The sequence below is a fragment of the Lepidothrix coronata genome, unplaced genomic scaffold (assembly GCF_001604755.1).
Source record: "Lepidothrix coronata isolate B3197 unplaced genomic scaffold, Lepidothrix_coronata-1.0 Scaffold15, whole genome shotgun sequence".
In the NCBI taxonomy this organism is placed as follows: Eukaryota; Metazoa; Chordata; class Aves; order Passeriformes; family Pipridae; genus Lepidothrix; species Lepidothrix coronata.
This window is the reverse complement of record NW_016690195.1, coordinates 7004166-7019613: the sequence shown is the minus strand read 5'-3', so window position 1 is coordinate 7019613 and position 15448 is coordinate 7004166. Positions and strand designations below refer to the sequence as shown.

Genomic DNA, 15448 nt, shown 5'->3' with positions numbered 1-15448 from the left:
GCTCATTCATTAGCTGGGCCAGTTTATTGCTGGCTGAGTAGTAAATAACTCAACTTGAAGATACAGAACATGGTCCTGAATAGAAAGAGAAGGAAGTGTGCATACCCATAAAGTCTGTAAGTACCTAAAAATATATAACAGAACATAATTAGGAAATATTTTATGCTGATAGTAGAAAACTTTAGATGAAAAATGCAATAAAAATCATGCTGATATTATTGCTGTCCCTCTGAAAAATCTATTATCATGGAGAATGGTGTAACTGGTTTTTCTTTATACTAGGAATGTTGAGAGCCTGTGCTATACATAAAATATTACTTTTAATGGTGTCTGCTATTGTTTTCCCACGTCATTCTCAGAGGAACCTCATCTGACTTTCCTATAAGTAACCTTAGACCAATTATCCTCCCTCAATTAATTACCTTTTTTTCCTTTGTGAAATGTTCACATTCTGGCTCATCAATTTATATGATCAGGAAATAAGAAGTACCCTGACAATTGGCACAATTCAGCAAGGGTACAGAAGGTTATCTCCACCCACATGGTAGGGAAAGAACATCTTTTATAGATGTTTTTTTTCTCTCCATAGAGTTTCACTATACCCTTGAATGGCTGTTCTGTATAACACATTATAGACTAAATACCTAGTGAATTCATAAAGGGATAAGACTGTATCCATAAATCCTCCTTCTCCTCTCCTTTTGTCCTCTTATGTACCTATTTCTTCTGTAATAGAAAGGTGCTACAAAACACTGTAATGGGTGTCTCGTCTGGAGCAGTGAGGAGCAGCTGGAGGTCATGTGAAGTGCAAGTTTTCATAGTTTTGCTACAAGCATTGTTCCATCGTATTTCTCTTTAAAATCAGGGCAAGATTCATTCCCTATCCTCACACTTCCTAATTGCTAGAAAAATAGCCACACCGTATCTTAGAGGAGATTTTCCTTTCCTGTCTTTTAGGCACACAAGGGGGGGGGGAAAGAAAGAAAAATAAATATAAAACCTTTTATAGTCAGAATTGAGGCTAAAAAAAATCACACTAGTTGTTCTGGGTTAAAATAGTAGAAAAAGTGAACATTTTTTTAATATATGTTTGGACTTTCCAAGACATGGAACCTAGAGATAAAAATCTGATCATTAGAAAATCTGATCATTGGTTCTTTTGGAAAAGAACTTCCATCCTTTGTTCATAGAAATACTCATGCTTTAACAGTAAGGTAAGAAACAAAACTGTCTCATTTATTTGAAGATATATATAAACATTGTAGTATTTAGGAGAAGGTATTATCTGTTAGGTGATTCAAATTTCTGTTTTGTTTACTGATAATAGCAATACCTAAACCCTATTGCAAATAAATGTAACAAATCTCCAGTCTATTCCCATGTAAATTGGTAATGATAGCCTAAGATTGCTGAAATTGATCCAAAACTGTTTGTCTGCTGTGTATCTTTAAGATCATGTTTCTTGACTATACATACTATGAAGACATACAGCATAATTTTCCAGTTGTTTCCATTATTGATCATCCTGATTAAAACAGAGAAATATATATGTTCTTGATTTATAAATTATTAACTATTTTCCTACTTCCTGCACTTTCAGTGCGTTTTCTCCTTATGATTTAAGTTCTAATTTTCAAGATAGAGGAGATGGTGTTGTGGGTTGACCTTGGCTGGATGTCAGGTGCCCACCAAAGTGGCGCTCTCATTCCGCTCCTCTGCAGAACAGCAGAGATTAAATACAGCAAAAAAACCTTATGAGTCAAGACAGGGGCAGCTTACAGTTACCATCGAGGACAAAACAGACTTGACTTGGGGAAAATAATTTAATTTATTGCAAGACAAAGAGTGGTCTTCCCACAGGATCACAGCCTTCTTCAGGCCTCCAGGGGCTGCAGGTGGATCTTTGCTCTGGTGTGGGCCTCCATGGATCCTCCATGGCAGCACGGGCACAGCTGCCTTACCATGATCTCCTCCACAGACCACAGGGTATTGAGGGTATGAATCCCTGTTGCGGTGTCTGAAGAACATTCTTCCCCTCCTGTTTCACAGACCTTGGTGAGGCAGACCATTTTCTCTCCCGTATTCTCACTTCTCTCTCCAGCTCCAGTTTGTTGAGCTTTTTTCTCCCTGTTCTTAAATACATTATCACAGAAGTGCTACCATCGTGGCTGATGGGCTCATCCCTGGCCAGCAGTGGGTCTGTCTTGGAGGCAGTTGGCATTGGCTCTGTCAGACATGGAGGAACCTTCCTGCAGCTTCTCACAGAATCTACCCTGTAGCCTTTCCACTATCAAACCCTTGCCACACAAAACCAATCCAGATGATTATACTACCAATGGTTCCTTGGCCTTTGCAAGCAAAAGTTATACACATTGTTTCCCTCACTGGAGATATTCAAGAACTGTCAGGATGCAATTATGTGCACTGTACTCTGGGATGACCCTGCTTGAGCATAGAGGTTGGACCAGATGACCCACTGTGATCCCTTCCAGCCTTACCCATTCTGTGATTCTGTGAAATATATAATGACGTATTTTCCTAACTTTTTGAATAAGCAAATCCTGCATTGGGAACACTGGCAATTTCACAACTAAGTTATATATATGTATTCAGTAATGTGTGTATAAATTGTACATACCCTAGTGTTTCAAACTGGGATTATATATATTTTTCCACATTATCTTGCAAAATGTCAGTGTGTCAATATATGATGCTGAATGTCTGTAACTTTGACATAACGAATTCAAATATTAAACAGCCAGCTTTATCCTTTTTGAATCACACACTCAAACACTGTTTCTTTTCACATTCTAGTATTTAGTTAATCCAGTATTCTTAGTTTTAAAAAATAATATATAATGAATTCAAATCCAATTTTACCAATGACTAAACAAATCTAGTTGTATTTCATATATCCATTGATATGTTCAGTAAAACAAATAATGGGCATTAAAATGTTGCTAAAGTAAACAGTGATTGGTCTTTGCCTGGTGTTTCTCTGAAGGACTGTAGATGTTGAATCTCTGTTGAACTGGTAACAAGTCTTCAGTATCATACTTTTCCACTGTGCACCAGTGATCACTTTTCTTTCAAAATTGTTTTCCTTGTAAGAATCACAATCTGATCTTTTATTTTCACTTGAGTTACATAAGGGAAAATATAGACAAGTTAACTCTGCAAGCTGTTACTCCAGTGTGATTCTGTCAAAATGCATTTGTGTAGTAAATGACCATTTCTTTTCCCCAAGGCCCCATTTAGTCACCTCCAAAATGGGCCTGTCCTTCACAAAGGCAGAGGGTAAGAGAAGAAGAGCATTCCTATCTTGCTATTCGTATACTGGTGGCTACTGCAGCCTTGGGCTCTCCCTTCAGTACATCACTGGTTAGAAATATGTGAAATCTTTCAGAGCGATATACAAAAATAACATAAGGATAATTTAAAACAAAATGAGATGGTTACTTTATTTTTCTTTATATTATTATTTTATTTTCTCCCTCAATTTGATATGTTTTCTAGACATTTCTTGTTAGAGAATACTTTGGCATTTATTAACTTAATTTAGTGTTGTGCAGCCACGAACTACAAATTTGTACACTGAGTTTCCGAAGTGAGTATCTAAAATCATCAGTCAGTATGACCAGGAGTTAGTCTTTAAAAAATTATAGATCTCTCACATCACCAGAAATCATGCCTTCTTTTACTGTTAATATCCTCCTTCATGAAAAAAAATCTGAAAACAAAAATGGATTTTTTTTTCTGTCTCAAAAGCCTTAAACCACAAAAGAACATGCCTGATTAATTTTTAACACATTTACCAAATTTTATTTATGGTTAGATGTTCTTTTTTTCCTTTTATAAGGCTACAAAATAAAAAGGGACTATTTAATAGAAATAACATTAGCATGTTGGGTTTTTTTTCACTAGGCATAAATAGCAATGTTCGTCTTTTGTATCACAGATTTATTAGTAAGTGATAGTGACCACAGGAAAACAAATATCCATCCTAGCCATCTCTTAATGTAGGTAACATGAAGTGCAAATCTCAAAAAGCAGACTAAATCATAAAAAAGAACAAAAATCAATATGTAAGACTACAAAGTAACCAAGATATAAAATACAAAAATGTGCTTAACCAATACATTTACTTTTGACTTTTCAAGGTAGCTATTATATAACAAACTTATTCCAAATGCTTATACCATGCCATATCCTGTAGAAATAGTGTTTCCACTAAAATATACTCTATAATAATTTCTGCTGTGAAGTGCAACTTTTTTTTACATGTGCATGATATGAAAGAAGGTATTATAATTAGTGACATTTTAGTCCAATTAAAACATTAAGCAGTGGACTCTTACACACAGTTTTTGATAGGAATTCAAGTTATGTTCCAGAAAAGTGGTCCAAATGCCATTTCTCTTCACTGTTTGGTGCCACACACTGACATTTCCAATTTTATAGTTGTGGGATTTTTCTACGTCTGCATTATGGCATTAATAATTGCACTGTCTGAAAATTTACTGTTTTTTTTCTGCCAATCTTAAAACAACTGTAAATTATTTCTATTTATCATAAATTAATTATTTACAGTGAGGGACTGGAATGAATTTATCAAGAAGAGAGGCTCTGTCAGGCTCTGAACCTAACTTCTTAGGAGTTTTTGAAACAAGTATACGTTGCAGGGAACCTGAAACACAAGTGGTAGAGCTAGTAGTAAAAAACGTGAATATAATTTCCCCCTTAGTGAATTCAAACGAATATGAATTAGATCTTGTTATTTAAAATGTGATTATCTGACAAAAGCCCAGAAAGCAGAATGTTTGTTTTCTGTTTTAAAAGAAGTTTTTTGATGTTCTCTAAACAAATCCAAAAGCTATTTGCACTTCAATTAAAAAAAAACCAAAACAAACAACAACAAAACCCCAAATAAAACCAAAAACCCAAACCCTATCATTTCTGCTCCTGAGGAGAGCTAAGTAATGACAAAAATATTCTGTTTCAAATTTAGAGATGAACTGATGCTAATACAAAATTTACAGAGAAATATATAAGAATGTTGCAAGCAATGCAAGCAGGACAAATTTAAAATACTGAGGCAATATTTGCTATAAACGTAAATGGATACAAATGAGGTTTAGAGACATTTTATTTTATTTAATCCTGTTATTCATATAGCATTTCGTCCAACTTAATTTCATTTATGAAAGCAAATTCAATATAAGGCTATGGATGTAATCCCTCAAATACAGCAATCACATAGGATAAGGGAATTTTTTTTTCCAAGTAGCTCCTGTAAATAACTATAGTCTGCCTAACAATTTTTGAATGCAGAAACTGTTCTTTTAAGTCCTAACAGGGATAGCTTTGCTCATATATATATTTTCAAATTTGACAAAACACATGGAAACTTTTGTCGTTTGGGATGAAATAATAATTAAAGAGAACCATTTGCCCAACTACATCATATTAGTAGCCCCAAAGGAGACTAAATTTAAGTAGGTATAAATAAATTTACTGTCTAGCATATACTATTTGAGAAAACTATATTAAGATACTTAATGTAATCACTTGTTGGAGAACTAGTTTATAGAATGCATTTGTTTTCCTAAATGAAATATGAAGTGACTTAGACACTTAGAATAGGTTTAGTCCAGAAGGACAGCCTAGGAAAACTTTGTATTTCTTTGGCAGTTAAAAACTGAGTAGTTCTGTAGGTTTGACATTAACAGTCTCACCAACAGTGAAGATAGGAGTGAGTTCATGTGTTCTTTGGGATATTTTACATTGTTTCTTCAGGACAGCTGTAACTTTTGTTGGAGGTCTGTGATCTCAGGAGAGTTTGAACCTGGTTTTATTTTTTAAAAATTATGAATTATGTTAGTCTTCTCCTAGAAATGTTTTAAAAAATACAAATAAAGCAATAAGAAAAGTTAATGGGTTTTGTGCTTATTATTGACTGGTTTTGTTTTGTTGTTTTTGATTTTTCTTTAACCAAACAGAAAAATAAAGCCTTACAAAACTCTGTGAAATCTTTTTTTAAATAATCTTCAACACTTTTTGATTTTCTTTTTAAAACGGAATGTTCTTTATTTGCTTTTTGTCACATTTTAATTGTTTGTAGAGCCTTAATAGCTGAAAGCTTTGATAAATCAAGTGCATGCTGCTGAAAATATTACTCCAGAAAAATTGACTTGAAATCAAAATGCTATTTGTTTGTTTTTTTCTCATAGTCAAAATATATGGAAATGTAAAAAAAGTAGTAGCAAGACCTTTAAAGAGAAATTTTCAAAGTATGGTATTAGGATATTTGTTGCTATTATTGCATGTGATAAGTTAATTTTATTTTTAAGATTTCTATCCTTTTTATAATTATCATCTCTCATGAAAGAAGCTTGTGATAGTTGGACTAGACAAGGAAAAAAACATTTTGTTCTGAATTTCTGTTACTTATGTACCATATTTTCTCTATTTGTGGATGATGAGTGCATTCCTAAGTTTATTATCTTGAGCACAATATTTTCTTTACAAGTTTCTAATACATAACAGACTGCACCCAAGGGTGCTAAAAGAACAGATGAATCTTCTTCCAAGTCCATTTTCCTATCTTTGCTGGTTTGTCAAGCTTATGAGAGATACATAAAGACTGGAAAAAAGTTTTATGACCTTTAACAAAAGCCTGACCTATGCAAATGCAGGTTGACCTTTATTCAGTTCTTGGGGAAATCATGGATCAAGTCTTCTTGGATGCCCTTTTCTGGCATGTGAAGAAAGTGATTGTGAATGCCTAATTCATTAATTAAATTAGCAAGCTGATTGCTCTGTTATAGGTTACTTGGTCACTGGACAGGGGAACAGCAGTAGATGTTGCCTACCTTAAACTTACCAAAGCTTTTCACTCTGTTCACTCATCCAGAGATGGATATGTGAATATAATGTCTTGACTTGAATGCAAGAATTTTTTCAGAGATAACTGGATGGAAGACAAAATGAAAACAAAACACCAAAACAAAACCAACCAACCAGAAACCCCCCCAAAATCAAACAAACAACTCCCAACCTCCCAAAAAAACCCAAAACCAAAACCAAAAAACCCCAACAGGTTCAATGATAGGATAGAGGGTAGTAGTAAATAGGTCAGACTGTAATGGAGGCCAGTACATCCAGTTTTGAGAGAGTGATTAACTGCAGTGACTTCAGCAGAGAGCTACTGAGGAGATCAGGGGCTAGAGCACTTGCCCTGTGAGGAGAGCCTGAGGGAGTTGTAGAAGTAGAGTCTAATATTAGCCTGTCAGTATCTATTGAGAAGACAGAGTCAGGCTCTGCATTGGTGCATGATGGAAGGCTGGTGGTGCAATGGACAAAGTTAGAACAAGACTAGATATAAGGAAAAACTGTTTTTTACCACACAGTCAGTCAATAACAGGTTTACCAGAACATTCTTCATCCTGGAGGTTTTCTGGACCCAACTGGATAAATCCCTGAGTACCTGGTCTTAGCTCAAAGCTGGGTCTGCCTTGAGCAGGAGCCTGGACACCTCCTGAGGTCCCATCTCAGGGAGAGGATCAAGAAATCCAAGGCACAGCTGGAGCTGAGCCTGACTAGGGAATGAAAAATAACAAAGAGAGTTTCTTCAGCTACATAGGAGAACAAAGGAAGATGGAAGAAGTTGTACCTGCAATAATGAGTGAAACAGGGGACCTGGCTACAACAAACAAGGAGGAGGCTGAGGTACTCAAAAATCTTTCTGCCTTGTACTTCACTAGCAAGTGCTCTAGCCACACCTCTCACCTCACAGAATGGAGACACGGACTGGGAGAGTGAAGTGTCTCCCACCACAGAAGACCACCCAGGTTAAAGACCATCAAAGAAACCTGAAGGCATATAAGTTGACGGGGCCTGATGAGATGCATCTGAATGTCCTGAGGGAACTGACAAATGAAATTAAGCCACTAGCCATTGTCTTTGAAAAGTTGTGGCAGACTGTTGAAGTTCCCACTGAGAGGAAATGGAAAACAGAAACCCTATTTTTAAAAACTTAAAAAGGAAGACCTAGGCAACTACAGGCCAGTCAGTTGCATTTCTGTGCCTGGCAGGATCATGAAGCAGATCCTTCTGGAAACAAGGAAGATAAGGAGGTGATGGGTGACAGCCAGAATGGCTTCAGTACAGGCAAATTGTGCCTGACAAACTCAGTCTCCTACATTGGCACTACAGTATTGGTGAATAAAGGAATTGCATGACCTGGCATGACCTACCTGGGCATGTGCAAAGCATTTGGTACTGTCACATACAACATCCTTATTTCTAAAATTGAGAGACGTGGATTTGACAAATATGCTACAAGTGAATAAGGAACTGGCTGGATGGTGACCCTCAAAGAGTTGTAGTCAACAGTACAATATCTGGGTGAAGACCAGTGATGAGTGGTGTCCCTCAGGGGTCCATACTGGGACCAGTGTGATGTGTTTCAGCAACATGGACAGTGGGATTGAGTACACACCCTACAAGTTTTCTCATGACTCCAAGATGTGTGGTGTGGTCAACACACTGAAGGGAAAGATGACATCCAGATAGACCTGGACAGGCTTGAGAGGTGGGCCTGTGTGAATTTCATGAGATTCAACAACACCAAGTGCAAGTTCCTGCATCTGGATCAGGGCAGTCCCAAATATAGCTATAGGCTGGGTGAAGAGTGCATTGTGAGCAGACATGCAGATAATGATTTGAGGATATTGGTGGATGAAAAATTAATATGACCTTCCCATGTGCTCTTGCAGAGCAGGAACTTAATTGCACATTAGGCTGCATCAAAAGAAGCGTGGCCAGCAGGTCAAGGGAAGTGATTCTCTCCCTCTACTCCACTTTTGGGACACCCCACCTGAAGTACTGCTTCCAGCTCTGGGGGTCCTGGCATAAGAAAAACATGAGCTTGATAGAGTGGGTCCAGAGGAGAGCCATGAAGATGATCAAAGGGCTGGAGCACCTCTCTTTGTGGAGATCTTATAGCAGCCTTCTGGCACCTAAAGAGGGCTTACAGGGAAGATGGGGAGGGACTCTTCATCACTGAGGGCAGTGCTAGGATGAGAGCTAATGTGTTTAAACTGAAAGAGGATAGACTTTCATTGAATATAAGTAAGACATTTTTCATTATGAACAGGTGTCCCAGAGAAGTTGTGGATGCCCCATAATTCAAAGTAATCAAAGTTAGATTGGACAGGGCTTTTAGTAACCCCATCTAATGGAAGTGTCTCTGGCTATGGCAGGAGAGTTGGAACTAGAGGATATTTCAGGTCTCTTCCAACTCATACCTATAATTATGGCTTGAATTGCCCTGTGAACTTTTGAAAGGCATGAGTGGAAATGCTTTTAGAAGATCCCTCCATGCCTCTAACTACCACTGAAAGTTCAGAACAGGATGCAATTTGAGAGAATATAATAGCTCTAACAGTTGTAGAAATAGGGCAGAATCATTCAGATTCCTTGCAGTTAAGACTACTGAGGTAAATTGTTATTTGAGTAGAGCTGGTTCTTGCATGTGTTTACATAATGTGTGTGTGTATAAGTTTGTTTATATACCTACCTATTTATGTCTAGCCTCTTTTTGACTCTGGGCAATTCTTTTCTGTCACTACTCCCTTTCTTTGCCATTGGTTCGTCAATCTGACCTGTATTGAAATGTGGACAGGTCTCTATTTCTACTTTTAAGAGCTCATGTACTACTGGTGATATTTTACTTAATGTTATTATTGTCTAAAATTTTACAAAATAAAATTAAATTCCAAGTAGTCTATAAACATAAACAGTTCTGATTTTTCTAAGGCCCTAGTCTTGTAATGGTTTAACACTAGCCAACAACTAAGCACTACACAACCACTCACTCATTCCCCCTGATGGGATTCCTTACACGAAATTTCCTCCTTAAGAAGCTTGAGTATAGAATCAGACGCGGTGGTGCATTTTGGCAGCTGTTCTTATGTAGAAGATTTTAATTTGCTTGAAATTTTCTAGATGCAGCATATACCTGGAAGAAGTTTGTTTTATTCTATAAATAAATTTCTTATTTATTTCAACAGAAATTGAAAAGGAAAGCTGTGGGGATCCTGGAACACCATTGTATGGTATCAGAGAAGGGGATGGATTTTCTAATCGTGATGTTTTAAGATTTGAGTGTCAGTTTGGATTTGAATTAATTGGAGAGAAATCTATCATTTGCCAAGAAAACAACCAGTGGTCTGCAAACATACCAATCTGTATTTGTATGTACCAAATATTTTCTTCTTATTATTTTTAAGACATAACATTATGATAAGTTTTTACTTATAGGTAATAATTTGTGTGATTGATTTCAGAGTTAGTACAATACAATTAATTCTGCTGGCTGGATTAATTTACTTTTGTTCAGTAATGGGTTTGCTTAATGATTATGCCCAAGACAGGTTCTAGAACTGCTAAAATACTTTTTTCTCTTATAGTAACTATTAAAGCATTTGTCTTTATGTGATTTGATACAGTGTTTTATTATTGGCTTTTTTTGGTAGGATTCTGTAGATTTTATATGTATGATACACTTTTTATAGCTAGGCTTATATGTTAATATATTACCTTACGTTAGAAGTTGCTGAATTGAAATCAAGGTTTTAAATTATTTACATTTTTTCCATGTATTATATATGAATACCTTTTAGCACTTACATTATCATAGACATTTATAGCTCTCTTCCAGTTGCATTATACAGCATAAGTAAAACCAATGTTGTGATACATGTTTGTGGCAGCACCTGTCTTAAATTTTCCACTAAAATAGTATGGATCAAATATATTCAGAGTGCAATCAGATGCTTTCATCTCTGCAACTCAATTTAGTATGGCTTAACTGAATTGGTTTAATATAAAACATTATCCTGATAACAACAAAACATCTCTGTTGTCTCTTTGAGGCTTGTTAATTTCTGGTGCCGCTGTGTGAACAACAAATGATAAGAGCACTATTGACTTTCTGCCCCTTTAATGTGCTCAGTGGGAGGTCTCCTCATCTAAATACTTCCCTACAAGAGAAAATAAGTGGTGCCAAGTGATTGTTATCATGGCTAAATTGTAAGGACTGCCGTGGATTTCCAATGCAACAGGGATGTTCTTTATTTCTTGGGGGCTCTGCTTGAGAGGTAGTTTTATTGAGAGGAAGGGAATACAAAGATTAAAAAAAATGAACAACCTTTCTTCTAGATTCACAGATCATTACAAATAATGAATTATTCAGTTGAGGTAATCAGCAAGTTCTAAGATCTCTTACAAAAATTTAGCACTAAAATAAATCCTTATTGAAGTGTGTTATTCTGTTATCTAACCTCTCTCTCTTTTTGGCAGTTCCTTGCCTTTCCAATTTTACTGCACCGATGGGAACAGTTCTTTCACCTGATTATCCAGAGGGATATGGAAATAATTTAAACTGTATCTGGACAATAATTTCAGACCCTGGGAGCCGAATCCATCTCTCCTTTAATGACTTTGACTTGGAATCTCAGTTTGACTTCCTTGCAGTTAAAGATGGTGACTCTCCAGATTCCCCCATAATAGGAACATTTACTGGTGCTGAAGTTCCTTCCCATCTTACCAGTAATGGCCATATTTTGCGTCTGGAATTTCAAGCTGACCATTCAATGTCAGGACGTGGATTTAACATCACTTATAACAGTGAGTAATAGTATTTTTTATTGTGCATGCATATTTTTCAACATACAGTTTAGGAGGTAGGCGTAAGTATGTAAACATGACACTATGGTAATACACCTTCAGAAAAATGCTACATTAGGCGTTTGGATTATTGTATAAATTCTGTGCTAGGACTGAAAGGATGTGTATATTTCTCATTTGTGGCTTTAGAGATAAATATGTGCATATTTCTCATTTATGGCTTTAGAGATCATTGTTTGATGACCGTCAAACCGGGCAAGTTTCAAATTGTGTAACAGGACTTTACTGAACTTGCTGATAGTGCAATTTGTGCTACATAATATTAATCACCATCATTACATGTACAAAACAGTTATTCTTGAGAACTCATATGTTAGTTTAGCTGTGAAGGAATATACTATCCTGGAGCTAATGATTGCAGTGTGTGGTAGCTCCTAGTCAATGCAGTTAAAGTGAGCAGCCATAGAAGCTCTTATCTAAATAAAATCACAATAGATTTGTTTTCTTTTTCTCTATTTTACCTTCCTTACATACATTTACTGACAGCATAATAATAATTGAAGGTTATATTAAAAATCTTCTCCAGTACTAAATACTATTAGCACTTATCCACCTTAGTTTTTCCTGGCAGAACTGTTACATTTCTTCTGAAGGACATATGAAGAGCTGCCAATGTTGTGTTTCTATCAAGTTATTTGGCATTTATCTCACACCAAAACCCAGTGCAGATGTGGTGAAGCAATTTGTAAAGCCACAGCATGAATAACTGCAAAATACAGTGCGAAACTTTCCTGGGAGCATATGCAGCAGTGAAATGAGGATTGAGTTCAGCCAAGTTGTTCCTTTTGGGTAGTTGGAAGGAAATTGGAAGGACCAGAAATGCCTGAAGTTCCAGTCTTGCAGCTCTGTGTAGAGGATGGTAGGGATAAGGGAGTATCTACTGGGGGGATCTGCATATCCTCCAGAATTTCTCCACCTCATCCACCTCACACATTTGTATTTTTTGTTTGTTTGTTTGTTTTCTTTCTGATGGTAGAGGCTTTCCATGCCAACAGATAGACAAAATAAGCAAAATATGATGGATATTTTCACATTCCAAAAAGTCTGATGTCATGAGCAACCAGTACTATTCCTGTCTTTTTCCCTGTTGTCTAAGAGTTTATATATAATTCCAGAGGCTTACTTAAGATGTAGGAGAATGTTCAACTGCATCATTGGAAGGAGACCTGTGTACCTACATCTCCCCTCCCCAGAATAATGTGTTACCTGCTTGCCTATGTGGGGGAAAAAAAAAATTGTTTAAGATGTTTTACTTAAAAAAACCCAAACCCCAAAAAAACCCCAAAACCAAAACAAAAAACCCAAACAAACAAAGGACCCCCCCAAACAAAAACAAAGAAACAAACAAAAAAATCAAAACAAAACAAAACAAAAAAAAACCCACCAAAAAAAACCCAAAGAGGATCCCTTTAACAAAAGAGGAAATGAGATTAAGTGAGGTTTGTCATTGAGAGACCCAGAATCCACATTTTTTTTCCAAGGAATGCTAAGAATTAAAATTATTTTCAAAATATTTTAAAGAATAAATTCCCCTATGGATCTCTGCTTTTCTTACATCACCTTTCACTGTCCGTCTTTGATTTTTCTCTCTCTTTTGTTTTGTTTTTTTTTTGGGTTGTCAGTCTTTCAGAGAAGTATTTATTAAGACTTAGAGATGAGCTGACACCAGATTATTCTGCAAACATTCTTTTTCCAATTTTGTCTTATATTTCAACTGTCAGCCCTCTATCTTATCTGCTTCATCCTCAGGTCATTTCTCACAAATGTCGAGTGTAAATATGAAGAAAATGTGGTGACTTCTTATTGGTTTCTATACATACGAGTTATCATTGCAAACTAAACTTAGAGTGGTAGCTAAATATCTTAATAGTTTAACTAATTATTGGAAAGTCAGTGGTTATTCAGAACTATTGAAATATAAAATCACTTATAAATAAAATGAGATATTGAATCCATATTTCTTTACAGAAGTCGTAATATTTGCTCTATGTTTTCTTCTCTTTCATGTTCTTTTAACATATTTAAGAGTTTTTGCTTCTTTTCATGATTGTATTTAAGCTTGAATAGAGGTATTCATGTGTCTGTTAAACTCTGTAGCTAAAATCTACTTACAAAAGCAAAAAAATCTCAAAAAAATGTGTCTACTCTTTCTTCAGTAAGGACAGCTGCAGTCTGATAAATTAAAGAAGTAATCTTTCCATAATAAATAGTTTAAGGGCAAGAGAGATGATAAAAAAAAAGGAACTGGTAGAATTTCACTCTGTCTTAGCATTTATAAACCCAAAGTTAATTAAAAATATGCATTTTCTTCTAACACACCAGTTGGTATATTTCAAAGTTATCAGTCTCTTTTTGCCCCCTTCAAGAGTAGGAATAGTATGTCACAAAAACAGTACTTGATAACTTCTTTAAAAAGAATGTAGGTTAGTGCTGTAAATATCTTCATTGATGTAGAGGGGAATGGATGTTTCATTCCCATGACAAAGGAGCTGATGCAAAGGAGACTAGAAAGTTGTGAGGTCCTCCATGAGTAGGCATTCCACATGGCAACCTCCCTTTGGGCTGACGTAGGTGGATGTTTTGAGATGGAGAGCTTCTTCTAGATTGATTCAGGCCAGCTGGTGGACTGCTTTGAGCTGTTTCTCATTCATTGGGGTATAGGTGGTGCTGGGCAAATATTTTTGTATAAGTTTAGAGCTGCTGTTTCTCTCAGTTATGCAGATATTTCTTGTTGCTCTTTTCATAACAACTATTTAATTGTGCTTTATCTAGCAAAAGCTAGGAGTTGCATAGCAGCCTGCTAAAGGTCAAACGATGGGCCTCTGACATCAGCCTATTTAATTCATTGATTTCAGCTCTGTAGACCAAAACATTGACAATCCCAGATGATGGGTTTATAATTAAAGAGGGCTTTTAGTGTGTTTCATTGGTGTGATAGGGTATGTTCATTACAGCCCATTTTTCCTGGCATTCTCTCCTGCTAGACTTTTTCAGTCTCAGTACTTCTCAAGATAGAATTCTTCAAACTGTTATGTACTAAAAAAGTGTGAATTTACATGTATATTCTGAATAAGCTACCAGTTGTTTGCATAGCTTTAAATAATATTTCACAATAATTTTGAGTATGAAGTATCTCTTTGATATTCTCTTAACTTTGGTTTATTCTCTGATATTTTCCTCTGAAAGGATTACCTTTGCTAGCTATTGCTACACTTACCAGCTGAAACTCTTCATAGGGCAATCCACTAAAATAATTAATTATGCCACTGGACCACTCCTTGCTGGTGCTATTTTCCAAAGATGTTTTAAAGCAGATTTTAGACCGGATGAGTTCTGATTAACTTCATTTCTGCCTTCCAGTCTCATGAGATCTCTGAAGTTTCTCCCCTGCACTATTTTTTATTTTTAAATACAAAATGCATACTTTAACATCCTTTAGAGTTAATATCAGAATATCAACATCACTCCGATCTATCACTATGCTTCCTGGCATTTTTCCAGATATTGCTTAGTACACCTGTACAGTCATGGTAGTTGATGAGTATACAAGTCAGGAAAACTAGTTGATAAGGAACCATGGTTTCTTGATTTATTGTTGATGAGTAATATATAAATATAATTAAGGATGTACCCGTGTGTTCTTTTTCTTTTCAGCCTAAGGCTTGTATAATAGGACAGCTCCACCATGAAGCTTTTT

The 15448-nt window shown here is 36.0% G+C and overlaps 1 protein-coding gene across 4 annotated transcripts in view; it reads left to right on the top strand.

Moving 5' to 3' along the window:
- The window catches only part of CSMD3 (CUB and Sushi multiple domains 3), a 618429-nt gene that overhangs the window by 352130 nt on the left and 250851 nt on the right, over positions 1-15448 (top strand). For all 4 annotated transcript variants that reach the window (XM_017806514.1, XM_017806517.1, XM_017806516.1 and 1 more), the window contains 2 exons: positions 10074-10256; positions 11365-11691. In XM_017806514.1, the coding sequence (XP_017662003.1) occupies positions 10074-10256; positions 11365-11691 (510 nt within the window). The remainder of the gene's footprint in view (positions 1-10073; positions 10257-11364; positions 11692-15448) is intronic.